The following is a 12,087-nucleotide window of genomic DNA, read 5'->3' on the forward strand; positions in this document are numbered from 1 at the left end:
CCAGTCCCAACACAAACTCGAACACTGCAGGACATTGACTTTGGTCATCGGACTTTATTCTTAAAAAAACAAAAATTATCCAAAAACAAACAACTCACAAGTCAATCCAAATTCACATGTAAACATCTCTCACCTACAAGGCTGTTGGGGGAGAAAGACAGAAGAGACCTTCTCTGGCACCAAGCTCTTATCCTTAGTGTTGCAATGTCTCTTATATTTGTGCCTGTGAGAGCAAGACGGTCAATTCAAAGAATCAGTGTATTTCAGAGTTTATGCAAGAAAGCTCAAGTATGTTGGGTCACTTAGTGCTTCGGAATTAACTAGTTCTACATGAATTCACTATCTAACATTATCTTAGGGACCTAGTTAAAGAAACTGGGGGGGGGAAACAAATCGCTTCACTCGGGTGGATTTTAGTAGTTACATGGCTCTTTGACGAAAGTGTGAGGACGCAAGGCCCCAGTTTCCTGACACCCAGTTCACTCCGGCACATGATGTGATGTCTTGAGCGTCGCACAGTTTGAAACGTTCAGCTGTTGCCATGGAGATGGGAGTTGGTGGAACCTGCGATGCATTTGTCAAGGCTTTTAATTACCATGACGATCCAGTGTATAAGTTCTGAAGGCTTTGTTTTGTTTTGTTTTTTTTTCCCTCCAAGAAAATTTTGGTTCAAGTATCAAGAACTGTTGTGACATGCAGCTTGTCAAAGGTCATAGCTGTGGCTGTTGATCTACTCGCTGTTACTGTGGAAACGGTGGTAAGGGGGCACATTACGAGGTATATTCTTCCAACACGAGGGCTACTGGGTTGGTGTGGTTAGGGATTTGTTTTGGGGTTTTTTTTTGCTGCATTAGATAAATGAGGCTTCTGGCTGGTTGTGGGTTTGCTGGGGAAGGAGAAAGAGGAGTCTTAGGTGTTGTTAAAGCAGCACTGCTGACTCATTGTACCTGTATGACTCTATACGTCTGTCACCATCTCTGACTCATCCTGTCAGCCCAAACAACCAGAGGAATGCATGTTTATTTTCAACCCCTTCTTATCACCTGTACTCTACCGAACATCTCCCCATCAGTGTCTGCACTTGGTAGAAGTTGTGCTTTCACAGTGGTCTAGAACCAGTCCCCTTCAAACACATCCTAGGAACCAGATCACTGCAAGAAGACAACTTCGGTTCATGCTGATCAGTGGGAGTGTGGAGGCTCCACCTTCAGGCCCACCAGAGAGGGAGGCAACTGGCCGCCTGATGCTGCAGGAGAGTTCCTCAGCCCGCCCTGATGGAGGGAAGACGCCACTGCAGGTCTAATGAGTGGGGGTGGGGGATGGTTGTGTGGAGTGCGGTTCTGCAGCGGCCGCGTCTGGAGGGGAGGAGGCTGACGAAGCAGGCTTGGGGGAACGGAGGGGGGAGTAGGACGCAATAACGGTGGGGGTTGGGTCAGAGGGGGAGAGGACTGGCTGGAGTTGGGGTTACTGGCTGCTTCAGAGGGAGAGGCACTGCCTGACTCTGGAGGGGAGATGCCATCCATCTTTGCCTAGAAATGAAGGGCAGGTCGGCAAGCGTTACACACAGCAAGACCCTCCCGTGCTCTGAGCCAAACAAAACTAGACATGGCAAGTGCACTTAGTCTTCTAATGTGTTCCTTGTGCATCTCCTCACCTCATCCTCTTCCTCTCCTGCAGTCCCGTTCATATCCTTCATGGCTTCGCTGCTTCCCCGGAGCACCTCCTGTTCTGCTTGCCACTCTCGTAGCACTTCCTCCAAGTTGAAGCGTCGTCGGTAGCTGACAAAGAACGAGCTCACCTGACCCACGGTCTTGTTCCCAATCACGTCAGCTATGGCTGCAAAGTCTTTGCCATACCTCCTGATGGCTGGAGAAAGAGCACAACTGCATGAAACTACCAGTAGATAAATCTCAATATGCTAGTATATAGGCACAAAATACACTGGTCATCATCCAAATCTGTTAATCCCATTTTGCACCAGAGAATATAAGAGAGCCAACAATTTGACTCACCCTGTACAGCTAGGAGCTGTTCCTCTGTGGTCCAGCGGGAGTTGATTTTGGGAGTAGGCTGAGAGAGAATGCAAATAAGCATGTATGTCAGTGTGTTTGACTCCAAAGGGGACACCCTATTCCAATCAGCCTTTCAAAACCTCAAGTACATACAGGGTAGGGCAGAATAACGGTAATATTGTATACCAGGGTATTTAAAAATTACATATCTGATGTGTCAGAATGTTGTTCGTTTGAAAAGGAGAATCAAGCAAACATCTCAATTGTGTCCAAACAGTTGAAAACACTCCCAAGACCATTCCCTCCTCAGGTACGCTGATCTAGCCTCTAAATGTGTGCGATTTGAGCCTCAGTTACCTGTAACACGGACAGTGTGGTGGTGTTTAGCCTAAACATAGCTAGCTAGTGCTAGCTGTCCAAATTCCAATCATAGGAAAACCTTGGATTTGCCAGACTCAAGTTTGTTTTGTGGTGAGCAGACTTTTAGTCTGCTAACTGAGCTAATGCTAACCAGCTTCTTTCTCTTGATTCAAAGCAGTTTAACATTTGCAGTTGTTGCCAAGATTAAAAATAAATTGGGCTTGTCCACATCGGGGTTCACCCTGCAAACAAACTGAACTTTGTATTTTCTCACTTTCCAGTATGAACACACATAATCAAATCATGTGAAAGAAAACAAACAAAGGCATATGTAGCAGGTATTTGCTAAGATAAAGGCAAAAAAGAAGTCTTCTACTGTGAACGTACCTCAGCTGGTTTCATGCAATCAACACCTTCTGCCAAGCTGTTCTTGAGGAGGCTGTTCGCTTGCTTGATGCTTTGAACCTGAATAGAAATTGTTTGATTACAGTTGTGTATGTCAATTCAATGGCAGTCAATGTTAAGATTTTATTCCAAGTAATTTTGGAGCATTTCTTAGTCCATTCTTTATGAATTTGACAATGAAAAACATGAGCGAACACACACACACTTTTTGCTTCTGGGCTCCCCTTGCAGTCAGATAGTTGAATTTGCGCTTTAAACCACACTAAAAGAACACGATTTAGACATGTCTTTCTGGACAAGCTGAGATATACAGAGTCAACACTGAAAGTAAAAGATGCATGTAGACTGATGCGGTAGATCATTAAAGAATTTGACACAAATATGACTTGCGCAGCAGCATACAGGTCTTACAAGCATTATCCTGCCCAATTCACTTAAGTCACATAGCGCAGATAGCAGAATGCTGAGCCTGTAGTAGCATCAACAGAGATGCTATTCTCCATATTAGTAAGTGAATGTTACATAATGCTGCTTTAAGTACATCTGTTTTTTTTTTATGAACATCACATGTGCTCTCTTTAACATCTTTCTAAATCAAAGTGTGCACACATTACCTGTCTCTTCAGAGACACGAGCTGAGTGTCCAGCTGTCGGTTGGAGATGGCCCCAGACTCCGCGGAAGCTGAGATCGCAGTGATGTCATCCTGGTCCAGGTGCATGCCCTTTGGGGGTCTGCGGCGTGCCCGGAGTGGATGATGCCGGTACTGAGCACCCTGGTTCTCCTTGCGTGTTGGGCCTGCTCTCCCAGAGGCCCTTTCACTTCCACTTCCACTTCCACTTCCATTTCCACTTCCATTTCCAGCACCAGAAGTAGGCTTGGTCTGGAGAAACTTGTTTTCAGTTATTGTGTTAGCGTTTGTGAAATGTGAAGAATGTTGTCGGGTAACAATTCCAGTATGTGGTACAGAGCAACCAACCAGTTACCCTCTATAATTAGCACCTTAAAAGCAGTCAGTGCCACAACATCTAGCTAGTATCATCTGAGCAAAGGGTGGCTATTACCACTGTTCGTTAGGTGGTCATAATATTCCGATATGACCATGTATATATTGCTGGGCATACAGATTCTAACAGAGCAATATAACTAATGTGGTATTTTGACCTAATATTTGTTTGTGGAGTATCATCTTTACTTGTGTTGGTAACATTCACACCTTACCTCTTTCTTTGCGTCGACCTCAAAGTCGCCATCACTGCCTGGGTCTCCTTCCTCCAAATCGTCGTTACTGATTGGGACAAATTGTTCGTCACTTGACAATTCACAAGATTCTCCCTCCTCCTCATCCTCATCCTCCATCTCCCATCCCACACTACTTACCTGTCATCCTTCTCTCTCTTGCTGACCAGTTTGCGGGCTTGCCGGTCCATGACGCTTGTACGTGTCCTGGTCTTCTTCCAGGAGTAATAGTACTTTACCAGGCTAGAGATTAACTTGTCTGGTAGCTGTGAAACAAGGCAAAAATGCCATCAATAAAAATACACAATCAGAATCTGATGTATGGAAGTGTCTACTACACTATGTGATCTTAAAACTGTGAACATTTTGAAGTAGATGTATTAGATGTGGACTCCAGCTATGCCAGTCACCTTGTTCTCCCAACAGACTTGACAACACAGTGTACCAGCAGCATGTTGTGAGACCAAATGTGTGCAAGTTTGACTCATTGAGCACTTGGGAAGACCTGTACACCTACTCATAATGCAATTTTCTAATCAGTCAGTCATGTGGCAGCAGTGCAACATGGGTACAAGCAAGCAGCTTCAGGTAATGTTCACATCAACCATCAGAATAGGAGGGGGGGGGGGGCTCAGATTTTGAGCCTCAGAGAATGGACAGATTGGCAGGACTGAGCCAACAGAAAGACTTTGGTAACCAAGTTGACCACTCTGGACAGTTGTGGTAAGCAAAAAAAGGATCTCAGAAAGCACATCACATCAAACATCTAGACAGATGGGCGACAACAGCAGAGGGGCTGAACTTCTGTCAGCCAGGAACGGAAATCTGAGGCTGCAGTGGGGACAGGGACAACAGTACTGGACAGTTAATTTGGAGAGAAAGAGAGGGGAAAAAAAAAAAAATTCGATTGGTCAGAATTTGAGGCATATGGATGGCGTGGTCCGATTTTGGCATCTCCAGACTGGTGGAGACGGTCAAATGTTTTCTTGACATGCTTTGGGTCTGTTAATACTAATCAAAACATCGCTTGAAAAGGGTAAAGGGAAGACCATCCCCTTTATGGCCAGTTTACCCATTCTTCCAGCCTGATAATGCACCAGGTCACAAAGCTAAAGTCTTCTCAAAGTGGTTTCACGAACAGGTGACAGAGTGTTCATTAGTGGACTTTCCAGTCACTGGATCTGTATCCAATAAAACACGTTTGGGATGTGGCAGAACAGGAGATTTGCAGCATTAAAGACACTGACAACTTAACCATGTCAACTCTCTCAATGAAATGCTTCAGTATCTTGTGGAATCCATGCCATTAAGAACTGAGGCTGTTGAGAGTGAAAGGAGACCTTACCAGCGTTGTTGCATTATTCCCAATAAAGGTTCAGTGCGTTTATATACATTTTTAGATTTGTATATTATGCCAATAAAATACTGTGAATTCTTTGGAAACCAGTTCATGGTGCTGTTATTGTTAAGACACGTCCATTGTTCTTGTTTAGCCTCTGATAAGCTAATTCACAGACTACCTGATTACTAAAACTATCAATAGCAACAGCCCTATACTTCATAATGGGCTGCAGGATTCTCAGGCAGGCTGTAAAGCTGCTGCTCTCCTGAAGCAGCAGGCAGATGGGAGGACTGCAGATTACTGTTATATAAGCCATGTTCTCGTCCTTCCTCCTATTCCCACTCTCTCCCTCTACCCTTCACTTTAACCCATGCACTCTCATGCATTCACTCATTCTCTCTTACCATCTGTTGGATGCGATGGAAGCTCTTGCCATGGAAGCTGAAGGCCTGTTCAAACAGCACCTTATCCTCCACTGTCCACTCATCTGGGAATGGCGTGAAATTGGCCAGGTCTGCTAGGGACTTCTCTACGTCATGCTTGTGCCACAGCAGCATGCCCAAAGACTAAAGGGGATGTGGAAAAAAGCTCTTTATTTGTAAACTCAGGCTATGAAAGCCAGTGTAATTCAAGTTCCCTACAACCTCTTGGGAAACACAACAATGTTTTTATGCTCTACCTGTTCCATATTGTAACCATGCTTCTCTTTGGCCATCAGGATGTATTCATCCACTGAGGGGACAGAAAAACGATATGTTTAACATCTGCTAAACAGCCATAACTAATAACTTTGACATGTGGGGAAAATAATGCTGCAGTTGCCATGAATTTAAAAGGTGCGAGTTGGGCTGAAAGACTTTCATCTCTTAATAAGCAAGTCATCTGCTCTGCTTTCACACATGCAGACAGAGCGCATCAATCCATGTGGGAACACTTCTGTACTACTGTTAAGTTTGAGATGATCCCATGACTGCAAACTGATAAAAATTACTTTCATTTTTAAAGGATATAAACAACGCAAAAAAAATTGCCATGTGTTTCTCACACAGAAGCTACAGTCGTAGGGCTATAGATATAGGGATATAGGGTATAGAGAAGCACACAGCAAACGCTTCACGTTTATGTCTGTAAAATTCTAAACAAAAATATAGATTAAATCCGAGCAAGTGTGTGGCCGGTGTGACTGGCATATTTGCGTTGTTTAACACAGGTGTTGTGTTTTGGCAGTGTTGTAGAGACACAATGTGTGGTGGAGGAAGCAGGTTAGATGAACTAGTGGAACTAAGCTGGTTGTTGAGTCACGTTTGAAGCAGAATGTTCTACACTGAACGTTTCAATCCCACCGGCGGGACCGTACTAACCAGGGACCAGCCACGGCAAATTCCACTGGTGGGACCTTAGTTGCTAAAGGGTTAAAGACAACACCCTTCTGATGATGGAAAAAAAAAAACTAAAGAATGAAGGCCACATTACAGAACAGGATACATTGCATTGTTTTCTAAAAAGGCAAACTATGTTTTGCTAATTCTCTGAGTTCACACAACTGACAGACGTTACTTACGCATGGCATCAGACACCTGGCTGTTGGGCGACCACACAAGCATACTTCTCTGGTCTTTGTCACTGTAGCGAGACGCGCAGTCTGTCAATGAAAAAAACACAGGGATTTTTTTTTTTTTTTTTTTTAACCACACTCTCTTTCTTTCACACACACACACACACACACACATACACACACACACACACACACACACACACACACACACACACACACACACACACACACACACACACACACCTTCCTTTCTCTCCCACACAATTACCTTTAAAGCCAAATGCATGCATACACTGTACCAAACAGACCAACTGATTACCATACCACTGATATTTATTGTGATATTTATATAACTACTGGGAGTAGATACTAAATTATATATAAGTTGTACTCCATCCAACTAATTCTGGACTAAAGACACTTAAGCTAAATAATCTTAAAGTTGCCATTTTGGAAAGACAAGGTTTTGTCAGACAGCAACTATGCATAGCATTAGCAGTTTATGTCAATATGGCATTTTTTGATACGGCAAATTAGTGAACATACTATAAAACACAATATAATGTATAAACCAAATGGAAAGATTTTGTTTATGATAAACATAATGAGAAAATTCCTCAGAAAGTAGGTTATATTTAATACACAGTCAATAAGTCATAGATGCACTGTCGTGCTATGGCAATGATTAAATAAAGACTTTTATACAGCATATTTTAACAGCATTGACAGTAATTCTGCAATTTATCCAGTTATGTTTAAACTCACTATCCCTTTTCTTTCACCCACTTTTACAACCACCTTTTTTCCCTCTCCTTTAAATGACATTGTCAACTTTAAATGTTCTGCTCATTCCCACTTAAATGCACACCTACACATCTCCTCTCTCTCTCTCTCTCTCTCTCTCAGACATTCTACATAGACCGAAAGCGCATTTCTTTTCCTGTGTGCTCATAAACACATACTTACCTGGTTTGTACTCTGGTATCGGTGCCTGATAGTCTGCACCAACGCGGATCATGCTATCTGTTAGAGTGAGGGAGAGAAAGAGATGTGAGAACCTCTTAAGGAGGAGTTCAGCGCTCACACAGAGGGCAGAGGGAGACAGGTGGGAGGTGGGAAGAGTGCTAAACAAAGATTAGTACAAACCGTGGGGGTAGAACAGCTGTAAGAGCAGAGTTACAGAAGCACAGCAATGTAAGACAGGAAGATCCTGTGATGTGGAGTAGTGACTGATTACTAAATAACAATATTAGTCTTGGAGAATGTGTGTGTGTGTGTGTGTGTGTGTGTGTGTGTGTGTGTGTGTGTGTGTGTGTGTGTGTGTGTAGTGCAGGACAGTACACACAGCCTGCCACAAACATATTAGATAAACAGACCATGGGTTTCAAAGTGACAGTGACTGCAGTAGCAAAAGCACATGTGTACACACAGTACATTACAGACACATACTACACCTTCACTAGGGCAGGGGTGCACAACTCCAGTCCTGGAGTACCAGTGTCCAGCAAAGTTTGGTAGTTGCCCTGCTCAAAACACACCTGATTCAATCTGTCAATTAATTAACAGGTATAGTGGGTGTGTTTGAGTTGGACAACTACTGAACTTTGCTGGATACTGGCCCGCCAGGACTGGAGATGTGCACATATGCACCAAGGCCTGAACTAGATATTTATTTGCAGATGTGGCGGCAGTACTGGCAGCCTACTGTTTTCCTGGTAGCTTCAAACATGTCACCAATAAAGCACAGATGATTATTGATTTTTTTGGGCTGAGATGGTTACTAGTCCCAATAATCAGAAGACATCTTTGACAGGTGTGCCACCTGGGAACCCATCATAAGGCTCTCTCTGTTTACGTGCATGACAGCAATGCAGGATGAACAGGTGAATATTAACCATAATAGTTAGTATTACAAAACCAAGTAAACTGTATTCAAGCAGTTATATACTGAAATATAGAATTCAAGTCTAAATCCTAAATTTGCAGATACTACTCCTTACCCTCCCTACAAAATGTCATATCTGACAGACCCTAATATTTACTCACACTGAAAAGACATCAAACATGACAAACTGCAAGAGACAGCAGTGACTGAAACAAACATTCATATTCAGTACTGTGTGGGATGTGAGGTATTCTGGGTTAGTGTGAAAAACGTAGTGATTTTTCTGCTCCAACACGTCCATTTCTACTCAGCGAGGGCTTGTTAATTAGCTGATCAGTTCATCAGAACTGAAAGAGGGGGAGGAGAAAAGGAAAGAGAAAAAAACAGAGAAATAGATACCATGTGAATGTTCTTCGTCACTGCTCTCCTCCTCAGAGTGCTGGCTGTTGCCGTTGGTGGCTGTTTTGGCTCGGCTGCGGGACAAAACCCCTGACCCAGAGCGCTCCATCACTGAAGGCATGGCTGAGAGAATCAGGGATTTAACATAGAATCAGTACGCAGAACACAACTCCTATGTATCATACTGGGGTCAGGAGCATCCAATTCTGGTCCTGGAGGGTCAGAGTCCACCACTGTCTGGTAACATTCGTAACTGTACACACCTACTAAACCTGATTACTAACTGACGAGTTAAATCAGATGTGTTTGAGCAGAAAATCACCCATCTGTTCTCAACCACAGCCATCCAGGACCAAAGCTGGACACCCCTGATTTGGGTAAAGTTACATTATACTTAAAGAACAGAAAACACACAAATCAAATAAACGTTTAACACATAAAACACTGTTAATGTGAGTAAAAAAAAATTATTTATATATATATATATATATATATATATATATATATATATATATATATATATATATATATAGCCTTTATAATAGTATTCATAATTACGGGTTGCTATGGGTAACCCTTCTTCCCGAAAATGTTCCATTAACAATTTCTCCATTCTATATGACTACTAAAAGCCACACAAGAACCTCAACGGGTTTATTAAAGAGTAGTATTTGCTAATTTCATAATGCAAATCATTATTTTTCATGGACCATGATCTTCATTTTAGTGTGGCCTAAACTATTGGCCTCGTTTCCCAGACAGGGGTTACGCCTGGTCCTGGACTACACAGCACTGGAGGTTTTCCAACTGGAAGGAAAGTGTAGCTTAATTCCTTTCCAGAAGACCAAACCATTGCCATAAAAAAAAACACAAGCAATCAAGTGGCCCCACAATTCTCCCCATATCCCGATCAGCTGAGCCAAAAGTTTGCTTCTTCAGTTCTGCCCTAGAACTACTAGTCTAATGTCACTTAAATCTGTCCCAAAAAGCTAATCCTGGATAGAATTCCAGTGTCAATGCAGAATTACCATTTACATTTATTTTCAGTCCAAGTCTGGACTTTATCTAGATCTTGAAAGTTAGTCCTCGGTCACTCAAAATGAGTGACATACTACAATGTTAAGCTGTAGCTTTAGTACAAAACTCGGGAAGCAAATTTCAGACAGTAAACACAGCTTGGCCAATCATAGGGGGGAAATTGTGCAATTTTACATTTTCGGTGAACCTCTCCTTTAAACCCTCCGAATGACTATTCCAACTGTCCAGCAGGTCGGCGCTTTGCATAGAGTCAGTTTCGTGAAAGCATAATATTAATAAACAGCATCCTTTTTTCAGGAGCTAATATTTGAAGAAAAAAAAGTTCAAAGTTCAAAAAGATCATCTGCGTAAACAAAAGGCACTTCTGGCTGCTGGAGAGCAATTAAAAAGGCAACGCGGTGGTCGCGATGGTTCACAATAAGCAGGCCTTTGTCTACCGGGGGCTAACACGTTAACGTTACGCCTTTAAAGCACATTAAAGTAGGCTAACGGTACCAACCAGCTAAAGTCACTCTTACTCCTCCCTCACTTTTTGAGCTGCACATTCACCATCACACTCCGAAAACAAAGAGTGAGGCACAGCTGAAGATATAACCATTTCCCCCCACAAGTCTGCCGCTGCTTCAGGGACGCTTTGCCTGCTCATTGTCACAGCTAGGTGAAGGTCCAGACCGCAGAGTTTACTTCAATGATGGACTTAATAAACTTCACCAGCCCGTGGTAGAAAACCAGTGCTTTAAAATGGGGAGAAAGGAGAAATGGGGCAGAACATTTTTATATCCCTTTTTTTTCCCCTCGTCGAATTAATCCGAGGGGAGACGTCTTAGAAATAAACGTTTAAGGGATATCTGCATATTAAATTGTAATGTATATTAAATTGTATAAGTAACTATTAGATATGATATTAGTGCAGAGACCTTTAAAAAAAATAAAAAGCGCGACCCTGCCAAATTACTCAATTACTTGCATAGGCATGTGACGTCACACCCAGCGGCCATTCACTCGTTTAAACCTGTGGGTTTATTATTATTATTATTACTATTACTATTATTATTATTATTATTATTATTCATTTCTCCTAAAAAACACACAAAAAAAACAGTGGTCTGGATACTATTTCGATATTGTGCTGAACTGATAACCGACATGTCGATCTCGTTATAATCCTGCTTCGATATTTACAACTTCATCCCTCTGAACACAACTCCCCCGAGAAGTCATCGCTCTGCTTCGACCTCATTTAGGTGAAGGTGAAGTTGGCTTCTCCTTTTAATTTTAAGCCCCACCTTAAATAATATATCGGGTCCAGCCCGGCTCCCGAACAGGCGTCACAATGTAACCGTGCACGATTTAAGGTGGACCGGAAAATTGGAATCAGAGAACGGCGATAAAGAAACCAACTTCAGCCTCGTTCATCCTTCCCCTTGTGTTCATTTACCATAAGGCCATTATCCCCAACACGAACGTAACCTCGGACCTGTGATTACCCATTTGGGTTCTAATTAAAACTTGGAGAGTGCAGGATAAAAAAATCACCTTTCTTTTCACTCGCCTCACTTTTTGGCACTGGTCGCCTCTCAAGTCAGGAATCTTTTGTGCAAAACCACGATTTAGGTCCTCCAGCTCCAGTTGTTGGTTGGCTAGTAGTGGTCGCTGAACATTTGTGTTAGTTGCCAACCGGGATAGCAGTTCATTACCTGGCTAAATGGAGTTCTCCTCTATTAAAACTTAATGAGCGAAAGGCTACGCTATTAAAAACACAGGAAATGCATACATGGGTGACTAATATCACAAACAACTATTTAAATCCTCGGTGAATATTCACTCGTCCAACGGAATCGACTGCATGGAGCT

At 42.6% G+C, this 12,087-nt stretch overlaps 1 protein-coding gene across 2 annotated transcripts; it reads right to left on the reverse strand.

Moving 5' to 3' along the window:
- Positions 1-96: 96 nt before the first annotated feature.
- On the reverse strand, positions 97-12,087 carry rcor2 (REST corepressor 2). Of its 2 annotated transcripts, none has more exons than XM_072687685.1 (13): positions 11,770-12,087; positions 9,196-9,318; positions 7,878-7,934; positions 6,918-6,998; positions 6,036-6,088; positions 5,761-5,922; positions 4,156-4,280; positions 3,997-4,063; positions 3,392-3,658; positions 2,760-2,837; positions 2,013-2,070; positions 1,655-1,866; positions 97-1,529 (listed from the first exon to the last, which is right to left on the reverse strand). In XM_072687685.1, the coding sequence occupies exons 2-13, from the start codon at positions 9,314-9,316 to the stop codon at positions 1,182-1,184; spliced, it is 1,629 nt and encodes a 542-aa protein (XP_072543786.1). In that variant the 5' UTR covers positions 9,317-9,318; positions 11,770-12,087; the 3' UTR covers positions 97-1,181. The 2 variants fall into 2 exon arrangements, with proteins under 2 accessions (XP_072543786.1, XP_072543785.1); XM_072687684.1 differs by having other exon boundaries at positions 3,392-3,667.

This window comes from Salminus brasiliensis, chromosome 9 (assembly GCF_030463535.1).
Source record: "Salminus brasiliensis chromosome 9, fSalBra1.hap2, whole genome shotgun sequence".
Taxonomy (NCBI): Eukaryota; Metazoa; Chordata; class Actinopteri; order Characiformes; family Bryconidae; genus Salminus; species Salminus brasiliensis.